This window comes from Amblyomma americanum, chromosome 1, assembly GCF_052857255.1.
Source record: "Amblyomma americanum isolate KBUSLIRL-KWMA chromosome 1, ASM5285725v1, whole genome shotgun sequence".
Taxonomy (NCBI): domain Eukaryota; kingdom Metazoa; phylum Arthropoda; class Arachnida; order Ixodida; family Ixodidae; genus Amblyomma; species Amblyomma americanum.
This window is the reverse complement of record NC_135497.1, coordinates 345,481,218-345,501,142: the sequence shown is the minus strand read 5'-3', so window position 1 is coordinate 345,501,142 and position 19,925 is coordinate 345,481,218. Positions and strand designations below refer to the sequence as shown.

Genomic DNA, 19,925 nt, shown 5'->3' with positions numbered 1-19,925 from the left:
TTGCATTTGGAAGAAAGAGAAATGCTACATGCCCGTGTGCTGCGCGATGTCAGTGTGCGTTACAGAGCCCCGGGTGGCCGAAATTATCCGGGCCTGTTCACTACGGCGTCTAACATGGCCTACATATGTTTGGTACGTTAAATCCCATAAATCAAACCAAACCAAACAGGCACATCGACAGTTCCGTGCTCCTGATGTCCGCGAGCGAAGTATACGTTTAGCGACCGGTGAGCGCGCCACAACAGCGGATCAAGAAAAATGGTACCACGTGACAGTAAACGAGCGGCAGCTGGTTTTCTTTTGTTTCAGGATCTCACAGACCTTGTGCCACGAACATTATACCCCTTTTCCCCTCTCTCCGACATACCGCGTGGTTCAGCGAAGCGTTTGGTCAATCCTACAGCCAGTCCTTCAGCGGCCGTCGCCTTCGCAGTGACCGTCGATCGGGGGCCGCGCCGTGGCACCGACGTCGTGGGTCAGTGGCCGGCCTTTCCGCGGGGCTGCGTGCCCGCCAAGACAAAAGCGCAAGCCCGCTCACCTTCGCGGCAGACAGCGCAGAACGAGGTCGGACCGCAGTGCGGAGTTTTGGCCGCTCCCGAGTGACTCCCCCTCCCCAGCCACTAACTACCTACCGCCACCATCCGGAAAGGGCCATATTCCAGTATTTTTTGTGGTATTTTTTCCTTTTTCCTTTTCCGGGCACTTATGTCTTGTCCGGCACCTGTGGTCATTAGTACCCGAGTGGTATATGGAGAGTTCCGGCTGCCAGATAATCTTCGCAGGTCCCTGCCGGCATTGACTAAGAAAAAAATAAGGATAAGAGTGGGAACACGAAGCGGGCTCCGTAGTTAACCTACTAAGCCGTACAGACGCAACCAAGCCCTGAATCCACTGCCGGAAGGGACAATGGACACAACCTGCACTTATGTCACTGTGTTATTGTTTTAAAGTTCCGCGGATAAGAGCTTTAAATTTCCAGCTTCGAAAGGTAGAGAACGCTAAACGGCTAGTCCCTTTCTAGGAATTAGGCTGCACATGCTAAGGCTGGGCTCTAAGTGGGGAGTAATGGTTTAAACGGATTGTGCGAGCGGTCAACCTCGAAATCGTTCGACGATAGCAGCAGACTCGAAGCCATCAACGTCGCAAGAGCATGCGCTGCAGCGCCATGTGGAGCCAGTGTGTCCTGAGCAGGCTACAACACAGTCAGCAGTACAGTCCTCAGTAAAAGCACTGAATAGCTCATATTCATGTAGGCACGGGAATCACGCATTTCTGCGAGCGTGTCTGTCTGTCTGTCTGTCTGTCTGTCTGTCTGTCTGTCTGTCTGTCTGTCTGTCTGTCTGTCTGTCTGTCTGTCTGTCTGTCTGTCTGTCTGTCTGTCTGTCTGTCTGTCTGTCTGTCTGTCTGTCTGTCTGTCTGTCTGTCTGTCTGTCTGTCTGTCTGTCTGTCTGTCTGTCTGTCTGTCTGTCTGTCTGTCTGTCTGTCTGTCTGTCTGTCTGTCTGTCTGTCTGTCTGTCTGTCTGTCTGTCTGTCTGTCTGTCTGTCTGTCTGTCTGTCTGTCTGTCTGTCTGTCTGTCTGTCTGTCTGTCTGTCTGTCTGTCTGTCTGTCTGTCTGTCTGTCTGTCTGTCTGTCTGTCTGTCTGTCTGTCTGTCTGTCTGTCTGTCTGTCTGTCTGTCTGTCTGTCTGTCTGTCTGTCTGTCTGTCTGTCTGTCTGTCTGTCTGTCTGTCTGTCTGTCTGTCTGTCTGTCTGTCTGTCTGTCTGTCTGTCTGTCTGTCTGTCTGTCTGTCTGTCTGTCTGTCTGTGTTAAGTTGACATAACGTGGCACGTGCAGCATTTAACTTGTCTGATCACTCAATTTCTGGAAATCTGTCCGGTCCGTCCTTCCCATTCAACAGTAAATACCCCAAACGCGAAGGATGTGCAAGCTGTGAAACATATAAGTGACTAATTTCGTTCGTGGAAACGACTTGTAGAAAATATACTAGGAGGCAGCTGCACTAGTTTGCGTCCTTTAATCCTATGTCTTGGTCGTATTGAAGTCATACCCGTCTATTGCCATTACCGTACGCATAAATTGCGTTTGGCCCTTCTCGCATGCGCATTCGCGGGCCTGTTATATTGATTACTAGCACACTGCTCCCCACGTGTTGTCAACGACGATCGCGGTTGCCTCGTTGCGCACCTTCAGTTGATAGTAAACTCACAGCGATGCAGGTGTCGGACACTTCACAAAAAGCGCGCAGCTCCTCTCATAGAAGAGAATCAAGGCCCGGGAACTTCCAGCATTAACTCAGAAGGCCAACTTTCGCCACCTAGTTCCATGAGACAGAGTTCGAAAGAGGTTTGTGATGAGCGGGTTCTTAATTCACAGCCTACCATTGACAGGCCGACTCTTCGAGTCTATCAAGGAGACATTTGCTGAAGCTCACACCACGCTGACAGCACACAACCCCCCCCCCCCCCCCCCCAATGATAAAGACGATGATGGACAGCAAGAAACAGATGTTTTCAGTGTCTTGCTTGAAACGTGTCCTAAGGGCGCCATATATGTACTTCGTCACTCAACTCAGAGTGTATGCAGAGCGCTCGAGTATGCGCAGGCTATAGGAACGGTCATATTTTAAACAATGATGAGGCACTCCGGGAACGTTTGCGTAGTTGGTGGCATATAGGAGCCTAATATTTCGCAGGAAAGAAGAACTGATGGTGCGGCTAGCACAACCGCGCTAGCCTTAATGTGCAGTGCACGTAAAACTGGCGGCAGCAAAGTGCAAAATTAGGGAAGTTGAAGTCTCTCTACCAGCAGCTTCAAGTTGAAAGACAGTGCTACCTGACACGCTAAGGCCCATGCTGAATGCAAGACGCCAGCCAACGGGTTGGGTGATCAGCTCCAGCTGCGGTCTGTCTGTCCCGTAACTGTGCCGCCACGAAACCCTCCTCACTGCTCCACAAGACTGCCATCGTACCAAACAGGTGTCTTCGCACTCAACGCTGCGTTCCCGTTAAATGTTTCTTCCCAAACAATGCATCAAGCAATGCGACCGTTTGTTCGGATTAACTCCATTTAAAAACTGGAAGACTTGGCATTGTGGAGTCACGACTGCTGTAATCACCGAACAAGCGGGACCACATTTAGAGCCCCGCCCCCTTTCTCCGTCTGATTTTATGCGAAATTATTATTGTCTATAGCGTTCCCCTACTCAGGAGAACGCCGTTGATTCGTAACCGGCCTTTAAGCGGAGAGTGGCGAAACGCATAAACGGCTGTGTGCATCAACAACGCGGAAAATTCGGAGAATTGGGAATGGACAGACCAACGCTCACAGTTCGCGCTCTCTATCAAAACGGCTATAGCGGCCACTTCAAAATCCCAAGTGGTCAGGCTTCACCCGCAGCCCTCAACTCAGCTTCATCGATAATGTATGGCGCAGCTTGCTTCCACAAAAATTGCGGGTACCAAGTTCTTTATTAAAATGTTTGAAAATTTGGGACTATAAATGCCAATAAGGGTACAGTTATGCAATTTACGCATCCACTGAAAGCCTAGCGGCTGCAAATCGTCGCAGATGTGGCAGCAAACCTACGGGAAAATCCAATAGTGCAACCGTTTTATGCACGCCATAGCATAGCTAATGCTTCAACAGTACAGAGCAGTGATCACATCGTTTGCGCCGAAGGGAGCCTTCGTAGCGGCGTTTACGCTCCGGTACAGGAGTGGGCGGTAACGGAATCGGTAACGCGTCAAGTGCGTGCAGAGACGCCCCTACGTCCGTGGCAGAGTAGCGTGCGACGCTGCGCGGAACACGAGCGGCGTCTGTCTTCTCGCCGGTACACGGAGCGGAGGCCAGCCCGACCGGACGCGGCTGGTGACTCGAGCCGCTCTTCGATCGCCGCGCGCACTATCAGTGCTATTTCCTCGTTGCCGGTCACGCCATTCCGTCTGCCCCTTCGCAGTCGCGTGCGCAGCAGACGCGCCGGCGGCATGCACGTGAGCGCTTTCGATTAAGGCGACTTCCGCGGCCGGGCGAATTTGTTTGACAACAATTACGGCGGCCGGACGACTCGAGGGCCGCCGGTGGAACGTCGAAAAAACAATGGGGCAGCAAAGTGCCTCAGAAAGCGGGCTGAAAAGGGGGAAAAAGAAACAGACCCCGGGAACTGGAGTGGTCGATACAGGAAGGAATGTGGGACGCATAATGAGCGCCGCGCGCCAAGAAGTGCCCGTGTGCCCGCGGGGCTCCTCGGCCAGACAATGCGGTAATGGACGTTGCGAGTGGATCGCGTCCTGCCTCGTGTCCGCGTACTTGGTAGCCGGCCACAGCGCTGCCTCTCCAGTGTAACGGCGGGACAAGGGGAGAGAGGAAAAGAGGAAAAAAGATAAAAGCGCGCGAAAGGGGCAGGACTCCGAGAAAGTGGTGCGCATCTGCGGAAAGCCTTCCTCGTGCGCTTTCTGGTTGCCCTCGTCGTCTTGGCCGCCTTAAGAATCGACGCTGTGGCCCAGCCAGTGAAAGATAAGGGAAAGGGGAGGAAAGGAGGGAGGGGGGCGCCAAACGGGAACAAGGGCGCACTTCCGGGCGCCTCCGGAAGTGAAGGGGGGCCTCCGAGAGGAGGGGTACGGTCGGAAGCGGGCGCTCGAGGCAGCCAGCACACGTCGCGGGGCCGAGAGTCCCGTCCACTCGAAGGCCTGCCGGACGACAAGAGCGCTGGTGCAAAGCGCGAGGAGTTTGAACGCGACGGCGAAGGGAAGGACCAAGTCTCGTGGCGCGCGAGTCCATGTGTGTGTGTGCCCAGGCCAGCCACTGGACCGTGTCGTGAGGCGCGCGTGCGGCCGGCGCGGGGCTCGCTGTTGCCGCTGCGCTGAATGGGACGCTCGACCGAGTGTGACGCTCCGAGCAGCAGGATGCAAAGGAAGGGGCTTTGTTTTTGTGGCTGCCACCGCTTGGTTGCGTCGTACACCGGCATTGGAATCGACCCGCCCCCGAAGCTTAATTACAGATGCGCACTTCATTTGCGTTCGGTTGCTGGCATGCCCCCGTCTCTCTCGACGTTTAGGTGTTGCGGCACTGAGTGGCGGCAGAGGTCCTTGGGTACTGCGTTGCCTCACGAGCGTCAGCAACATGACCGGGTGAAGCCGTGCTCGACTCGAGCGCGGCATTGTGGTCCTTTGGCAGTTTGTATTTTTTTTAATCCAGTAGAAGAAAGAAGAGTAGGGAGAGCAAGTACCGTTGAAGCGTTGCTGGGAGGCAAAGACATGATACTATTACAACTGTTGTTATGTGTTTGAAAGGAACTGTTTGCCTTTCCACCGACGGTGCCACATTTTCTAGCGGCCAGGCAAATTGGGCTGACCCCACACTGCACTGAGCTCAGCCACAAAACGCGCCTCTTCTCGATGCGTGATCCATATTTTGATCCTCCCATGGCCGGTAAAATAAAAATAAACAAACAGATTCTAAGAAACTAAGAGACTGAGACAAATCTTTGCCTTTTTTTTTTTCACGCAAACGAAGCTCAACTGCTACTCAGTGGCTGAGGGTCTGCCGATGAGAGAGATTTTTTAATAGCTTATTTGAACTCTATCATTCCCGTTTATTTTTCTCCGATCTGCCGCGGTTGCTTTGTGGTTACGGTGTTTGTCTGCTGGGCCCAAGGTCTCGACATCGAATCCCGGCGGTGGCGGCCGCGTATTCATCGAAGCGAAGCGCAGAATTGCCCATATGCTGTGAGGTGTCAGTGCACGTCAAATAACCTTAAACGGTCCAAATCAGTCCGTAGCCCTTCGCAACGGATTACATTATAGCCCACGTGAATCTTCGGGACGTCAAACCTCACATGCTACATATTACCCTTTATTTTTCTAATTTAAAGCCGATCATGCTAAGGTGAAACAGACAGAGCGTAGGGCATATCATATTTATTAGGATTACTTCTTTTCCAGAACGCAGCACCAAACTGATTAGTTCATAGGTCAATGCTTTGATTGCGCACTTTCCAACCCAACTCTTGTGCGAACGATGGGATATGTGTTCTCGTTTGAATTTGCCACTGTCGCTGCTGCTTCGTTTTTATATGCCCCAAGGCGGATTCATTGCTCAAGCATTATTCCTGTCTTCTTAAATGTCAGAAGTACAGGCTTCTTGTTTTTGCTTTATTTCCACGTCCGAAAACACCCTTGAGCCTGCTGCGGGTGACCATTCTGGTCCCCTTTTAGAAACCCCGAGCACCAGCTCGACGTCGTAAAATGAGAAATGCGAAGCAATGGGTGCAATCAAAACAAATGGACGGGGTGTGGCAAGGGAAGGCGTCGCGGAGGAAATCAAAAATTTATGGAGGCGGGAGGCCCCGAGGTTCGGAAATTCATGCGAACAAAATCACCATTCCGTGGCCGCCATTCGTCATCCAAATGATGTCACCGACAGGGCGCGAGAATGCGGAAGAACCGCGACGACTCTTGTGCTTGTTTCTCCTCCACCCCGCGAGCGCTTAGTCTTCCCGCGTCGGCGTTTCTCTTCCACCCAAATGGCCCCACGAAGAATGGGTTTACCGCGCAGAGCTGTTGTCAACTTTGAGATGCACGGCCAGATTGTACCGCGACAAATGGACGCGCTGGACGGGGACGAATGACCGCGCGGACCCAGAGAATCCTAATTTCTATCCCACTTCTCTCATAGCGGTGCGCAAAGGAATAAAAGAAAAAATCCGAAGGGTGAGCTAGCAGCCAGAGCAGCTGCCACTTAAGGGTATTTCAATCACATTAGCAATACACCCACTCTTTTTCTTTTTTTGCAGTCAGGTGCGGTGCTCTGGTTGCCTTTGGCACCAGACCGCGAAGCTTTATGATTGCACTGAGTCTATGTCGAGTGCCTGCGGACCAAGCGGTATACGATGCACTGAAACGATTCTGTGAATGGTTCTGTGCACGGCTTGATAGCCAGATGCTCAGTCATGCGGCATTTAGTCCGCTTACAAATAACAAGGCGGGCCGTGCGTGGATTTTTCTGTCCTTAGTGGAGCCCGCTTTCTCTCTCAAGGTTCAGTGAATCTGGGATTTCTGTGCACTGGTGGCAATGCTCAATAAGCGTACAAAAACTAGGTAGCTCATGGCACGCGACGCCTCCAGCTGCGTCTTGTGAATGCCACCGGCACTATCGGTTCAGTCACATGAAATGCAAGTGGGTCAGCGGAGATGATCTGCTTGTGCATCCATCTTACCAGGAACGAAAATGGCGATCTGCAATATTCATCACGCCTGCGCGTGACGTTGCCGATGACTACGATGCCCATGCCGAGACGGTGGCGTTGGCATCGCTGGCAGACATCCTTCAATATCGTTTTAGAGCTGTGTGCGCACTTTCTCAACGAAGAGGAATTTTCGAGTCCCCGGTGTTCACGATGTCTGTCAACGCCCCAGCGTCACGTACCGCTTCTCGATGTTAGCCGCTCCTCGATTTTGAACTGTGCGCACTTGAGCTCATGCCGGCACACGATACACGAGAATGCGACTGGTGCGCTCACTTGGTCAGGTCTGCTGATCGTTGCTGTTGCGCTCTTCTGAGTACTCTGACAAGCCACAGCGGCCACTTGTATCTAAAACGACATAGCTACTTTCGTTTACCACGACGCCCCTCCCAAGCAAGGCAACATGTTGTCTCCATTCAGATTTGAATCGCAGTCGATCGACCAGCCAGAGTTCTTCAACATAAATGAGCATAAAAGGGTGACTTTATGCCGTCTAATGTGGTGTCCCATCCAGCTCTGTACGGTAAAATTCACCACGCGGCTAATACTTTACTGCAGCCAACCAGCACTAACCCATTTCAAAGGGTAGGCCCTTACGATATATACATTCATTGTACTTGCTCGATTTGTCAAATAGGCTTTCCAGTTTTACACCAAGCCAAGCTTCGCGTGTAACTTCAGCTAACCGTTTTTCACTATCTTTTTTCCGTGACTGCACGCCCATGGGTCTCCTGAAGCTTCAAAATGCACGGATTGCACTGCAGCAGCATTTGAGAAGCGATCGATTTACTAGTATTGAGACTTGAAATTTCGGTATTTTGTGCTCCCAAGTATTAAAGTGCTAGAGGAAGGAAGTGGGTGGGAAGGCAGCTGTGCATATAGGCCAGCTGAGTTTCGCGTCAAATGCAGCTGTACCCTCCGTTGTGGAGAGGATAAATGGGGTAAAGTACAAAGCGGAGAAAGACCTCAAGCTACAGTGTACAGCACGCTTAACCCGCCCACGCTTCTTTGCTCAAGCCGCTGGCTAAGGCGGGCTAGCCTCCTCTTTCGATTCAGCAAAGCGGCACTTCGTAGCTGCGTTTTCATATCCGCGTCAGTGCCCGCGCCTTTCCGAAATACGTGGCGGAGCATCGGCCTCATGAGCAGAAGCTAACAGAGCGACGAACTTCGCTCTGAACGTTCTGGGATATTTCCAGGCTCCTCATTCCCACACCACTACAACCTCTCTTTGTATCTCCCAGTCTTTAGAACCACTAAGAGCGTGCCAGCCCAGCTGCTTCCTTCATATTTTTCTCGTATCTGTAAACGACCAACGCCTCTAGCGCTGTTTTGCGGTTTAATCTATCGTACCCTTTTCGAAGTGTCTGTTCATACCCTCCAAGCCAACTGGACCTTAACGTTAGCGCATCTCATCGAAAGGCCCGTCGGCTCAGCAATATGGCCACACCATGCCCATATGGCTTGGAGTAACTGTAAATGATGTTAGCGACGATAGTATTTTTTATTGTAGTATTATACCGTATGTGGCATCTTTCTCTCCACGTGCCGCACGCACCACTAAACACCGCCCAAAACACGCAGCAAGCCCGAGCAGGACCTAAGCTGCCAGGTTCCTATGCTACTGCTGCGGAACTCTTAGTCTTGTTAATCCCGAATGGAAACCCGCACTAGTGAGCCCCACTTTGGAGAGCGGGGGAAAACACACTGAAGTGGCCGTCTCACTCGCGCGCCTCCTCTCGCAGATGCGCTCGATGCGGACATCGGCGCGACTCAAACCGTCGCTGTAAAAACGCGCTAAAAAACGCGTCGTCCCCACGCACCGGAAGAGGCTAGAATGTGCGCTCACAAAGACCATAGCTCATCACCGACGTCAGCTTCCGTAACGGTTCCCAAGCGAAGGTTCCGAAGCGAGGGTTCCGGCACGGGGCCTTGACGGACGACGAGTCGCGAGTACTGCGCGTGCATTCATCTCGCGCATCGCCGGAAGGCTTATGCCCGCGGCGCGAAGGACCATTCCTCGCTCGGCGTCATCGAAAGAAGCACGTGCGAGAGAAAATTGCTTTTTGCGCACGCGAGAGAGAATGCGGAGATTTTCGCTCTTCCCCAAAAGCGAACACGCTTATTTTTACTTTTTTTTTCGAGCTGCTTTACTTTTTCAGCTTGTTGCAAGCATTCCGGGTGTACCTGCATCGCCGACGCGAATTTTTCTTTTTTTCCCTGCAGTGACATCGGAAATGCGAAGGATAAGCCTTCATTGTATGGAAAAGAATGAAGAAAAAAAAGATTTATTACCTTTTGAGCTTGAGGACCTCACGCGGGACTTTTTTACTCGTGCATTTGATATCAATTAATGCAGCCCTTTCAGCACGTGGGTAAGTTCTGTAGTTGCGGCTCTTCATATTGTCTGCCGTGACAGGGCTAGTCGACGCCTTCTAGTTCCCTCAGTTATTTGTTTACGAATACTAACAACTGTACCGAGCGTTGTCAAGTGGACTATGCAGTAATAGAATTCATAATTGCAGCATTACTCTCCTCACGCTTATGAGAACCGTGGGCTTGAAGATTTTCAAGCTCGAGGTCACACACGCGGAGATTGCAAGAAGAAAAATAACAAGACCGTTCAGTCATAAGTAACGCAAACACCCCTGATACAAACGGCTGTCGTTTCGTTGTTTTGTGCACCTTAACGTTCTCTCTTATTTGAACTAAATGCGACCACTTTTTGGTCAAGTAGTGAGAACTTCCATCCCGGCGCTATTTTTGGCAGCGCCATCAATGTCGCAGTAGCAGTTTGTTGCGCTTAAATCGACATTTCTACGTAAACTCTCGCAAACTATTTAAAGACAATCCAACATTCTGCACTCTTTTTGGCATTGTTGCCTTCTTCGCACTTTTTTTTTGGCTGTTATTGAATGTCGTGCATAATGTTACGCGCACCTGGCATTATTTACCGTCTCTTCATGACGCTTTCTGCGCGCTCGGCTTGTCAGCCTGAACCAGTTAAACCCGGTTAAGTGTGTGGCATCAAAAAAGGAATGCGGCATAAAACGTCCAAATTTCCACGGCCCGTCAATGTGGCCGAAAGACTTAATTTAATTCTTAACCCGTGTCCGTCGCTCCACGCGTATTACTGGCGTTTATTATCAAACAAGGAGCTTGGCGGCGGCCCCGCATTTCTTTCGCGCTCGCTTCGCTCATGAATAAAGAAGGGCGCGTTGATTGTGGAGAGGCAGGAGCGTCTACACGTTGGCCGGGCATAAATAAAGCAGCCAGTAGATAAGACACAAAATGTGCTGATCACAGGGAGCAACGCCGTCAGCCTCGGATGTCGAAAAGGAGGGGAGCAACTTGGCAGAACGGACGTAGGAGGTATAGGGACGGTGGTCAGTGACGCACTTACTGGGAAACATTAAGCACGTACCGGACATAGCGAACATGATGAAAAAAAAGGTTGCTGTTTTAATTTATGTACGTCAAATAACAAATCGTGCTTTACTTATGATGCATGGTAAGACATTTTCAGAGCAGGTTAAAGTGATGTATTGACAGTCTCATGTGACCACAATTACATGAATGAATGAATGAATGAATGAATGAATGAATGAATGAATGAATGAATGAATGAATGAATGAATGAATGAATGAATGAATGAATGAATGTTATTAATTTATCTGCAGAATGCTCTCGCATGCTGGCTTCAGTAAAACGTGCGGTAGGGATCGTTGGGAGCCCATGAGCATGGGGAAACCTGCTTATTAGTTCATAAGTTTCTTTTTAGCGCAGCTCACAGGAAGACTGAACCATGTGCTGAAGCTGTTTATGAAATAGAAAAGGACTGCTCTTTACTGGGGTATGGATGAATCCTGAGATTTCGTTTTGTTTGGGCATCTCCTTAGTAAACGTCTTCTTAACAAATAGTAAATGTCAATATGAGGCGCAGAGCGATACTGATGCGCCGAATACAGACTATAGATTTTTAAAATGAAAGTAATTTACAAGTTTCACAGTAATGTACCCTCCCGCAACCTTCCATTGTATTACGGACTCCCTTTACTGGTCCCATTGCGTTCTGTTAGGAAGTGCTCCCACTAAGCGACGCAAAACAAAATGGCGGTAATGTGCACATCTGCAGACCAACTGGGCATGACGTCATTCGGAGCAGACCACCACACGAAGGCGGCTTAGTTTTTTTTACTATACATTATTCCTGTGGCAGTGCAACGCACAGGGTAGACAAAATTAGTGAAGCAGCGGCAGCAGTTGCAAATTTTTCATACTGAGCAGGTCTGGGCATTTTGCCCTAACCACTTTCTTGTGCCGCTTCGCGGCACTTAGTGCTGGTCCCGGCGGAAAGTTAAAGAAGTCAGTATGTAATGATAAATTGCACGAAGATTTTCCTATAGATTTCCGCGTAGAGATTCATCCATGGCTTATCCTGACGTTCTCAGCCTAGTTTTGCGCAACATATGAAAGGCATCTGCTGTAATCTGCACTGGGCTGAAGGACAATTTCGCTTCTCTCGTAGATATAGCTTTGATTCATCTCTGAACGCTACCACGAGCATCGCCCACCGGAAGGAAAATCCTTTCATTCCTGAATATTTCCGTTTTTTTTTTTATCTTGAAACCTGCTTGCAGCGCTCTGTAGAAGGAAAACGGGACCTGGAGCCCCATTTACTACGGCTGCATGTGTTATTTTTTCTAGGTTGCCGCACATTGAATTATAACTGCGAAAGCAAAGCACGGACGTGTATCGATTTAGTACTTTTCTTTCGTGCGCGAAAACAAAAACTAAAAAAAGCTAACCACCTGCAAGGAAAGTTTGGATGTTTTTATACTGCTAGGCTCCGGCTGCTGAAATGTTGACATAGCGCGTCCGCTCTAGTGAATCTTGCTCAGGTATGAGTGGCCTTTGGTCCTTGTTTCGTAAGCGCCCCTTTGAATTCCTACGCATGGATATTCGATAAAGACAACGGTTCCCGCACGAATGGAGCGAGAAATGAAGGAGAAAAACACGAATCGATGTCGCTCGGTGTTGCATCAGCAACAAGACGCATGCTTGTCGAGCAAGATCAGATTTGAAACGTTTCCGGTTTCACGTCAGCGATTCTAGCGCTCGGCGGCGTATTGTGCGCCCAGTGAAGGCCATACTTGCATGCTTTAGCTGAGCTCTATCTCATATAGGTAGGGCGGGGTAAAATGAGACATGGGGCAAAACGAGACCAGTCTCGTCTAGCGACATCTAGCGTAAAATCTTTTAGATAAAGCAGGCTTCTTAAACCACCATTAGGTGCGTGTCTACTAAATGTATGTTAAAAACACCGGAAATCTTGCGTTGCCCACTTCCGGAAAAATTCTGGAGCGACTTTCGTGGAGTGGCTGTCCCACCAAAATGGTGCGAAATTCTGACGTCCCGTTTATTTGGACCTGTGCAGCAGCGTAGCCGTGAGCTACTGCGACAAGGTACGTATTTGTGTTGTTGCTGCATCTCCTTGGCTAGCTGTGGGAACAATTACAGGTCCCTATGTGGTAATCTTCATAACTATATAATTGATTGAGTAGGAGCCTATGGAAGGGGCAAGACGCGACAGTTCGTCGCTCGGAGCAAGCAATTGCAGTCTCTGCTCGCGCAAAGTGCAATGTTTAGATAGGATTTTTTCCTCTAGTTTTCTAGAATGGCCCGCACGAACAAACAAAAGACGACGAGGGCTGCATGTTTCGAGGTCAATATGTAAGCCATATGTAATATGTCAAGATGTAAGCCGTGTCATGTCTTTCATTTCTGAAAATGGTCTCTTGAATCAGTGTCAAATTGGTTTCAGGCCGGGCTGTTCAATTTGGTGTGCTCATACTGATTTAGAGAGTCGTATCAAATTAGCTCGCAATAGAAAACAGTTTGCGGCGCTTGTCACCTTGGATGTCAGTAAAGCATGCGACAGCGTGGAGCACTCGACTCTGTTACTAAGATTACAGGAACTGAACTGAACTGGCTGCCCCATTGTGCCCTTTTTGTGCCGAACCTGAGACAATAGATCACTTCCTGCTGTGCTGCCGCCGCTTCTCTCATTTGAGGAAGCGTCTTTTGCAAATTCCATTTCATCAACTGGGCTTGCCTGTGTCCTCCGCGGTTGTTCTTTCGATTGGCGCTTCTTTGCTTGGACGAAGCGACAGGAGTTTGCGCTCTGCTGTGCAAAATTTTCTTCAAGAAACGCAGCGACTCCCATTATAATTCCTTTTTCCCGCTCTCAGTCAGTACGACATTGAAACACTACAGGCACTGTATACTTTTATGCACGTTAAGCCATTGTCCCGTCCTCGATCTCCAAGTTAACAGGACCCCTGTCCTTCCGTCTTCCAATCTATCAGCCTACATACTATTACCACTCTTGCTGCCGTCAAAACTTTCCTGTATCCAGCAATTGACCGCCTGTGTCTTGGCCACTCCCCCGTAGTGGGTATGTGCCAGCAACGTCTGGGGCCTTCCTTCCTTCCTTCAATATCAAGAAGGCTCTACAAAGTGTGCGCCAGCGAAAACATTCTATTCGCGCTGCACCGAAAGCCTTCTCTGTGACTAAGGATGCCCTTCAACGGCGAGCAGAACGACTGTTCATACGCGCTTTGCAAGAAGCAGCTTGTATCAAACACACAAGCTACAGCCACTTGACGTAATGACGTAAGCTTTTGCAAAGCCTCCAAAGCTGCCTACAACAAAGCATGCCGGGAGTGCTGAGCAACATTGGGAGTCGCATCACGATGGATAATGTAGGTGAGCTGGTAAGCAAAGCCTTTGAACGATCGGGAAACACCAGTAACATAACCAATTGATTGCGGAAGTGCGGTGTTTGGCCGTTTTCTCGTGCGCCGCTGGATGATCCTGCGGTCGATGAAGCGCCTTTGGCAAGCACAGCGGGACATCAGACTTGCGGTCAACGCCAAGGATCCCGCGCTAACTGCTCCCTGTCTACTTCAACCGAAGACAATGAAGAGCCCGCTCACAGTGACACGACCTTTCAAGTTCTTTCTCCTCTGCCTGCTATAGAAAAAGCAAAAAGAGGAAAGTCGGAGACAAGCACCGTTTTGACCTCATCGCCTTACAAGGCGAAGCTAGTGGCAGGAAAACCTCCCAAGGAGTCAGGTATGGCCTCAAGAAAACGAAGCGGGATATCGAACGAAAGGGCTTTTGGTGGCTATGTGTTCAATAGCAGGATATCGCGCTCAAAGGAAAACGTTCTACGAAGCGATTAACAAGCAACAAATGTGACTGGGAGTGCTTCGTGCGCCAAGAATTATGGAGCAACACAGCGCCTTGTTCTGTGTGGATCCAATGCACGATGTGTCACGAGTGGGCTCCCGAAGAGTGCACAGGTCCGCATGGATTGTACTTCAAGTGGTGTGAGTGCAAGAACTGATTTTGTTTGGCTTTGACAAAATGTCTCGTTGTGTCCCACGTTATGTCCCGTTTTGCCCCGTGGGTCGGGGCAAAACGAGACAAATGGGACTTTTTTATAATTACTGACTATTCATAGTTGTGATGTTGCAAGCTTTCTTAGTTTTGCTGGCTAAGATGCCAAGGAAGGCTCCTGTACAACGTTTTCGGGTTTTGAAATAAAAGAGTAAAAACAGTATGAGTTTGCAAATTTTTGTCTCCTTTTACCCCGCGCGCCCTACCATATATATATATATATATATATATATATATATATATATATATATATATATATATATATATATATATATATATATATATATATATATATATATATATATATATATATATATATATATATATATATATATATATATATATATATATATATATATATTCCCACCGGCGGCATAGTTGTTTTTCCTGCTGCTTTATAAGTAATTTTCTTAAACCAATCGATTGTCATTACAAATTAAAAAAATTAGAAACATTCCCCTTGCACCTTGGTTTCGGTGACTGTTGGCTTCCTTAATGCCATTATTTGTCAAACGAGCCCCTCACTTCATATATATATATATATATATATATATATATATATATATATATATATATATATATATATATATATATATATATATATATATATATATATATATATATATATATATATATATATATACATATATATATATACATATATATATATATATATATATATATATATATATATATATATATATATATATATATATATATATATATATATATATATATATATATATATATATATATATATATATAAACGCACACATACACGTACGGCTTGGCGGATAAAGGTTTAAAAGAAGCCGAAACAAGCCGGTGTCAGAATCAGTTACAGATAGATAGCTGTGAATAGCTGGCACGCACATTAACTTAAGAGGCGACACAATCAAAACGCGAGGAGGACGCCGAAAACTTGTTGCTTCCTAGACTTTGACGGTTTTCCACGTCTAAACTGCTTCATTTCTTTACTGTCATGGCTTAAAGATAAGGCTGAACGGGAAGTGCATGCAACCCGCTCCAACGTCGCTCCATACTTTCGTTGTCACACTTAGAACTCTCCGGAGCACCCTTCTGTGGCTACCCCAACACTCCCCAGACCTTGCTGCGTTGTCTGCATAACGCCTCACTTGAGAACAATCCCCTCTAGTTTCTCTGCCCGCTCATTATTCTGGATTCCTCGGCTTTCGTACCGGTCATACACGAGCATTAGCGCACTTTGCTACCGAGCTGGACCTCACCGGCCTCGCCTGGTCCAGCGCAGTCTAGCGGTGTTCGCCTTCCACCGCCACCAGCGCAGCCTCTGCAGCACCCACCTCTTTCGCAATCGGGCCGAATCGAATCGCTCCCATTGAGCGCCAGAGCACGCCCGCGCTGCTAACGACAACGGGGGTTTTGTGGCTCCGTTACGCGCCCCGTTATCCACCGAGAACAGTTCCGCAAACTTTGCACGATTGTGCAGACGCGCGAGTGGCGGGCGCCTCGAAGCCGTTTAACTTGGAGACGATCGAGCCTTATTCTCGCGAGTTATGGCTCGGAATGAAGAAATTTTCCGAGGCGTACCATTTTTTTTTATCCTTCGGTAATATCAGCGAAGGGCCTCAGTAAAAAAAAAAAACAAAGGGGAAAGGAAAAAGAAGGAGGATATCTAATACATACTTGCAGCCCAACGTGAGCAACGCTCCCAGCTCGTTTCGCTAAGCCCGAAGTGAATACATTTTCCATAGCAAACCGTGTCACGCCCAGGCGCACGATTTTAAGGCCCGCTGAAAGGCGGCGCTAATGCGCAAATATATCGGTTCGCGACCCCGCGACGCGGCGCCGTCGGCTCCTTCTTCGCCGCGCGATATACCATCGCAGTGCGCGCCAAGCGATTTCAACAGGCGTGCCTCGACGCAGAGCCTAGTTGCCTACTTCCTTGGCGGCGGGTATTGCGTTCGACACACTGAGCTCCGTGTTTGCCGGGTCACACAGTACAGGCCCTTTAGATATTCAAAGGCGATCTGGAATGCATGTGATATTCGGAGCAGTCTGGCAGCATAAAGGAGACCAGCGTGCACACCCGGCGCCGCTCCTGTAGGCTGGGCCTTCGCACTCGGAGGCCCGCGACGTTGGCTCGCTAAGCAGGCATTGCTGTCGCTGTTTTGCGCACATGACGTCGAAGGGTAGTGTGCTAGGAGCTTTGCCGAATGTGTATGCTTGGTGCCGGTGTGTCGCATACTGGCTCGACTTCGTTAAAAGCTTGCGCGCTACTTATTTTTTTTTTTCACGCTCAATGAGTGCCGGAAAAGGATCCGGAAACGTCGTGGCCATGCTATCACATGGCCCAAGTAAAAGTAACACACTTCTGGAGTCCACGGACTGCGGTCAACTCCGAATGCGCGCAGGGAGAGGCCAGTAAGTATTCCGAGTGTTCCCTCATGTTAACTTTGCGCAGAAGTATCCGGCGCTGGCCTTTTTGTAAGCTTTCCTGTTATTCCCAATTCATGTCGAGAATTCATGAGAGGGTGACGTTCAGTTTTGTAAGGAACAAGTTTAGGCAAAACGAACACAGAACTACAGCACGCATTCCCTCACAGATGTGAAAACAGTGTGCTTCGGTCTTGTCACTGCGGGCAGCATGGCAAACCCTTCGCGTGGGCCGTTGAACGTACAAAACTGAGCGTAATGGCGACGACCTCGGCTTACAGGGACACCGCGTAGAAATGGGAAACCGCCGTTGATTTATCGCGAAGACGGCCAGAGCCAGGAGCAGTTTCGGAAGTTTGAGCACCCGTACCGATATCTTACCGGAAGTCAAGGGCTGGCTTCGTGCTTTACAAGCGACATTTACGACAGGTAAGCCGGGCAACTGCCATGACAGAAGTGTCTTTACTCCACGAATAATGGCCGTCAAGTATATGATATATTCCGGGGATTAAAACTGCGTCTAGACTTAGGCCACATCGCATCCACAACTTAAATATTGATCTACACTGTTTGTTCCCATAAGCGTCAAGTTGCTTTTAGACCTCGCGGTTTTATTGATAAGTTCTAACTTTAATAACTTCCTCTCATAAACGTTAATTGAAGTCCGCGGTACAGCCTTTGAATGCTTTAGTCCAGGGAGAAGACGCGCGACCTCTCACACCAGTTCAGAAACGTGGCAGTGCATCGCACCGCCGAGCAGTAACTAGAACCGTACGGATGCGTTTGGCTTCTGAGAGAAAACAATGAAAAAAAAAGCAGAATCGCAACTCTATGCAGTGGTGCAGCATTCCTGTCTGAATAAACCATTATGGCATGGGCAAACTATATATTGCTCTAGACTGCAAAGACCCTTGACGTCTCTTCGTGAGGTATACATCTTCTAGAAGCTGCCATGTCTCTACGTTCTGCTGCTGACAGCGTCTCAAAGTGATTTTCTTCATAATAAGTAATTTCGCAGTCAACCTAGTTGTCGAAACGGGCTTCGCTTTAATCCGCACCAACCAGTGTTTTCTGGTCACTAGCTCAACGCTTCATCGGTACCTTATACAATGCATGCGCATAATTACGCTTACGGTCCCAAGTGCGCAGCCGTCACGGTCACTGGTCGGGCTCTGGTCCAAGAGAAAATAAGAAAGCAAGCTGTGTTTATAATTCTCTAATAATAACTTTAGCAGTACCCTTCCCACGTCTCCCGCGGTTTCAGTGTGCGATCGAAGTGAAACACGTAAAGTGAACCAGGCTGCGTCCTGTTGCCTTGAGCTAGGCGGTCCTGTGACTGGTGCTTGCCTGTTGATGAGGCGACACCAGCAGCCATGATTGTTCGCACCGCACGAGCTAAAGTCTCGGTCTTGCCGGGTTGTTTATCTAGAGGGAAGGGCTGCTCCCATTGGATGCTGCAGCATTTTCTGAAGTCCACGACGCAGTGTTGGGCCCTCGGAGGAGATCACGCTGAGCACACGAGTTAAGCGAGTGCCGAAATGCTCGGCACGCGCTTTTCTCCTGAACATCAGCGTAATGAACTGGCGAGTGGTCACTTTTGACCGCCGCGAATAAACTAAGAGGGCAAGAAAAAACACCCTCTACGTCAAGAAGTAAAAAGTTATCTACCAACAATTCCCGGCAACTTCCAGCGCGCACGCATCCTTAAGTTCAAAATAGCGGACTCACATTGGAAGGCCCATCTCTTGAGCTGACGTATGCCGAAGACCACTTTGAGCAGGGCGTCGCGGCAGTCCGGAGACACCTCCAGTTCGGAGCTGCGGCGGATGACTGTGGGCAGCACCTTTCTGATCACGCTATCCACCAGGTCCTGCAAGTTGAGCTCGAACTTGGACCACTGCTCCAGTATCCTCTCGTTCCTGGTCTTGTTGGGGGGCGCGGGCGCCACAATTTCCTCAGTCGCAACCGCTCTTTCCCTGATCTGACGGAAGACGTCTCCGATGGAAGGGTCCGCCGAAGCCGTGTCCCCCAGCAGCATCACGGTGGCCGCAAGGAGCAGCAGGAGCGGCAGCACCGAGGGCATCGGGACGAGGCGGAGCAGTACCCGGAGCGGAGGCGAGCAGCCGTGTCGGCGCTGAGCTGTGGCGTTGGTGCGCATCGTACGGTCCGTGTCCTTCTTCTGGCCTGGGCGCCGCGCCGTAGACCTGTTTTTAAGGAGTGCTGCCGGCGCCGCCACGCCGCTCGCAGAGGGAGAGCGCGCGCGGGCTTCATGCTCCGGATTGAGCGGTCGCAGCTGTTCCGTGGCCGCTCCGTGCTGTCGGCTCTGTCCGCGAGCAGCCGTGCTCTGCAAGAAAGCATACTGTCTGAAGCGAGCGTTCTCGACACGAACGACTCCTGCTGCTGCTGCTGACGAATGTTCAGTCTCACGCGATGCGAAGGGGGTCACTTTAGGCTTAGACTTCTTGGATCGAAGAACTCTAACGCACTTTTTATTTTTGCCGGTAAGCTTGACAAAATACATGAGCCCAACCAGCCGCTTGGTTTTTGTATCCTGCATCGTCCTTTTTTTTGGGAGTAAGGCAATCATTCCAGGTAAAGTCTATTGGTCCTATTCAATCGAACCAAAATTTGTCGACAACAGTCCACACTGCCATCAAGGCTTACAAGACGCTGTTTTTTTTTTTTCACGAGAGACTGCCTTGATTGACAGATTTTGACTGTGTTTTCCGTTCCTTCTCTCTTCCCTCTTAAATCCGCTCATTCCATTCCGCAGTACATTGTATCCAACCGGAAACATGTCTGGTTAAC

At 49.4% G+C, this 19,925-nt stretch overlaps 1 protein-coding gene across 1 annotated transcript in view; it reads right to left on the bottom strand.

Annotated features, from left to right (window-relative positions):
- The window catches only part of LOC144115548 (nose resistant to fluoxetine protein 6-like), a 247,788-nt gene extending 228,483 nt beyond the window's left edge, over positions 1 to 19,305 (bottom strand). The window contains exon 1 of the mRNA XM_077649975.1: positions 18,846 to 19,305. Within this exon, the coding sequence (XP_077506101.1) occupies positions 18,846 to 19,275 (430 nt within the window). The 5' untranslated portion in view covers positions 19,276 to 19,305. The remainder of the gene's footprint in view (positions 1 to 18,845) is intronic.
- Positions 19,306 to 19,925: the final 620 nt, after the last annotated feature.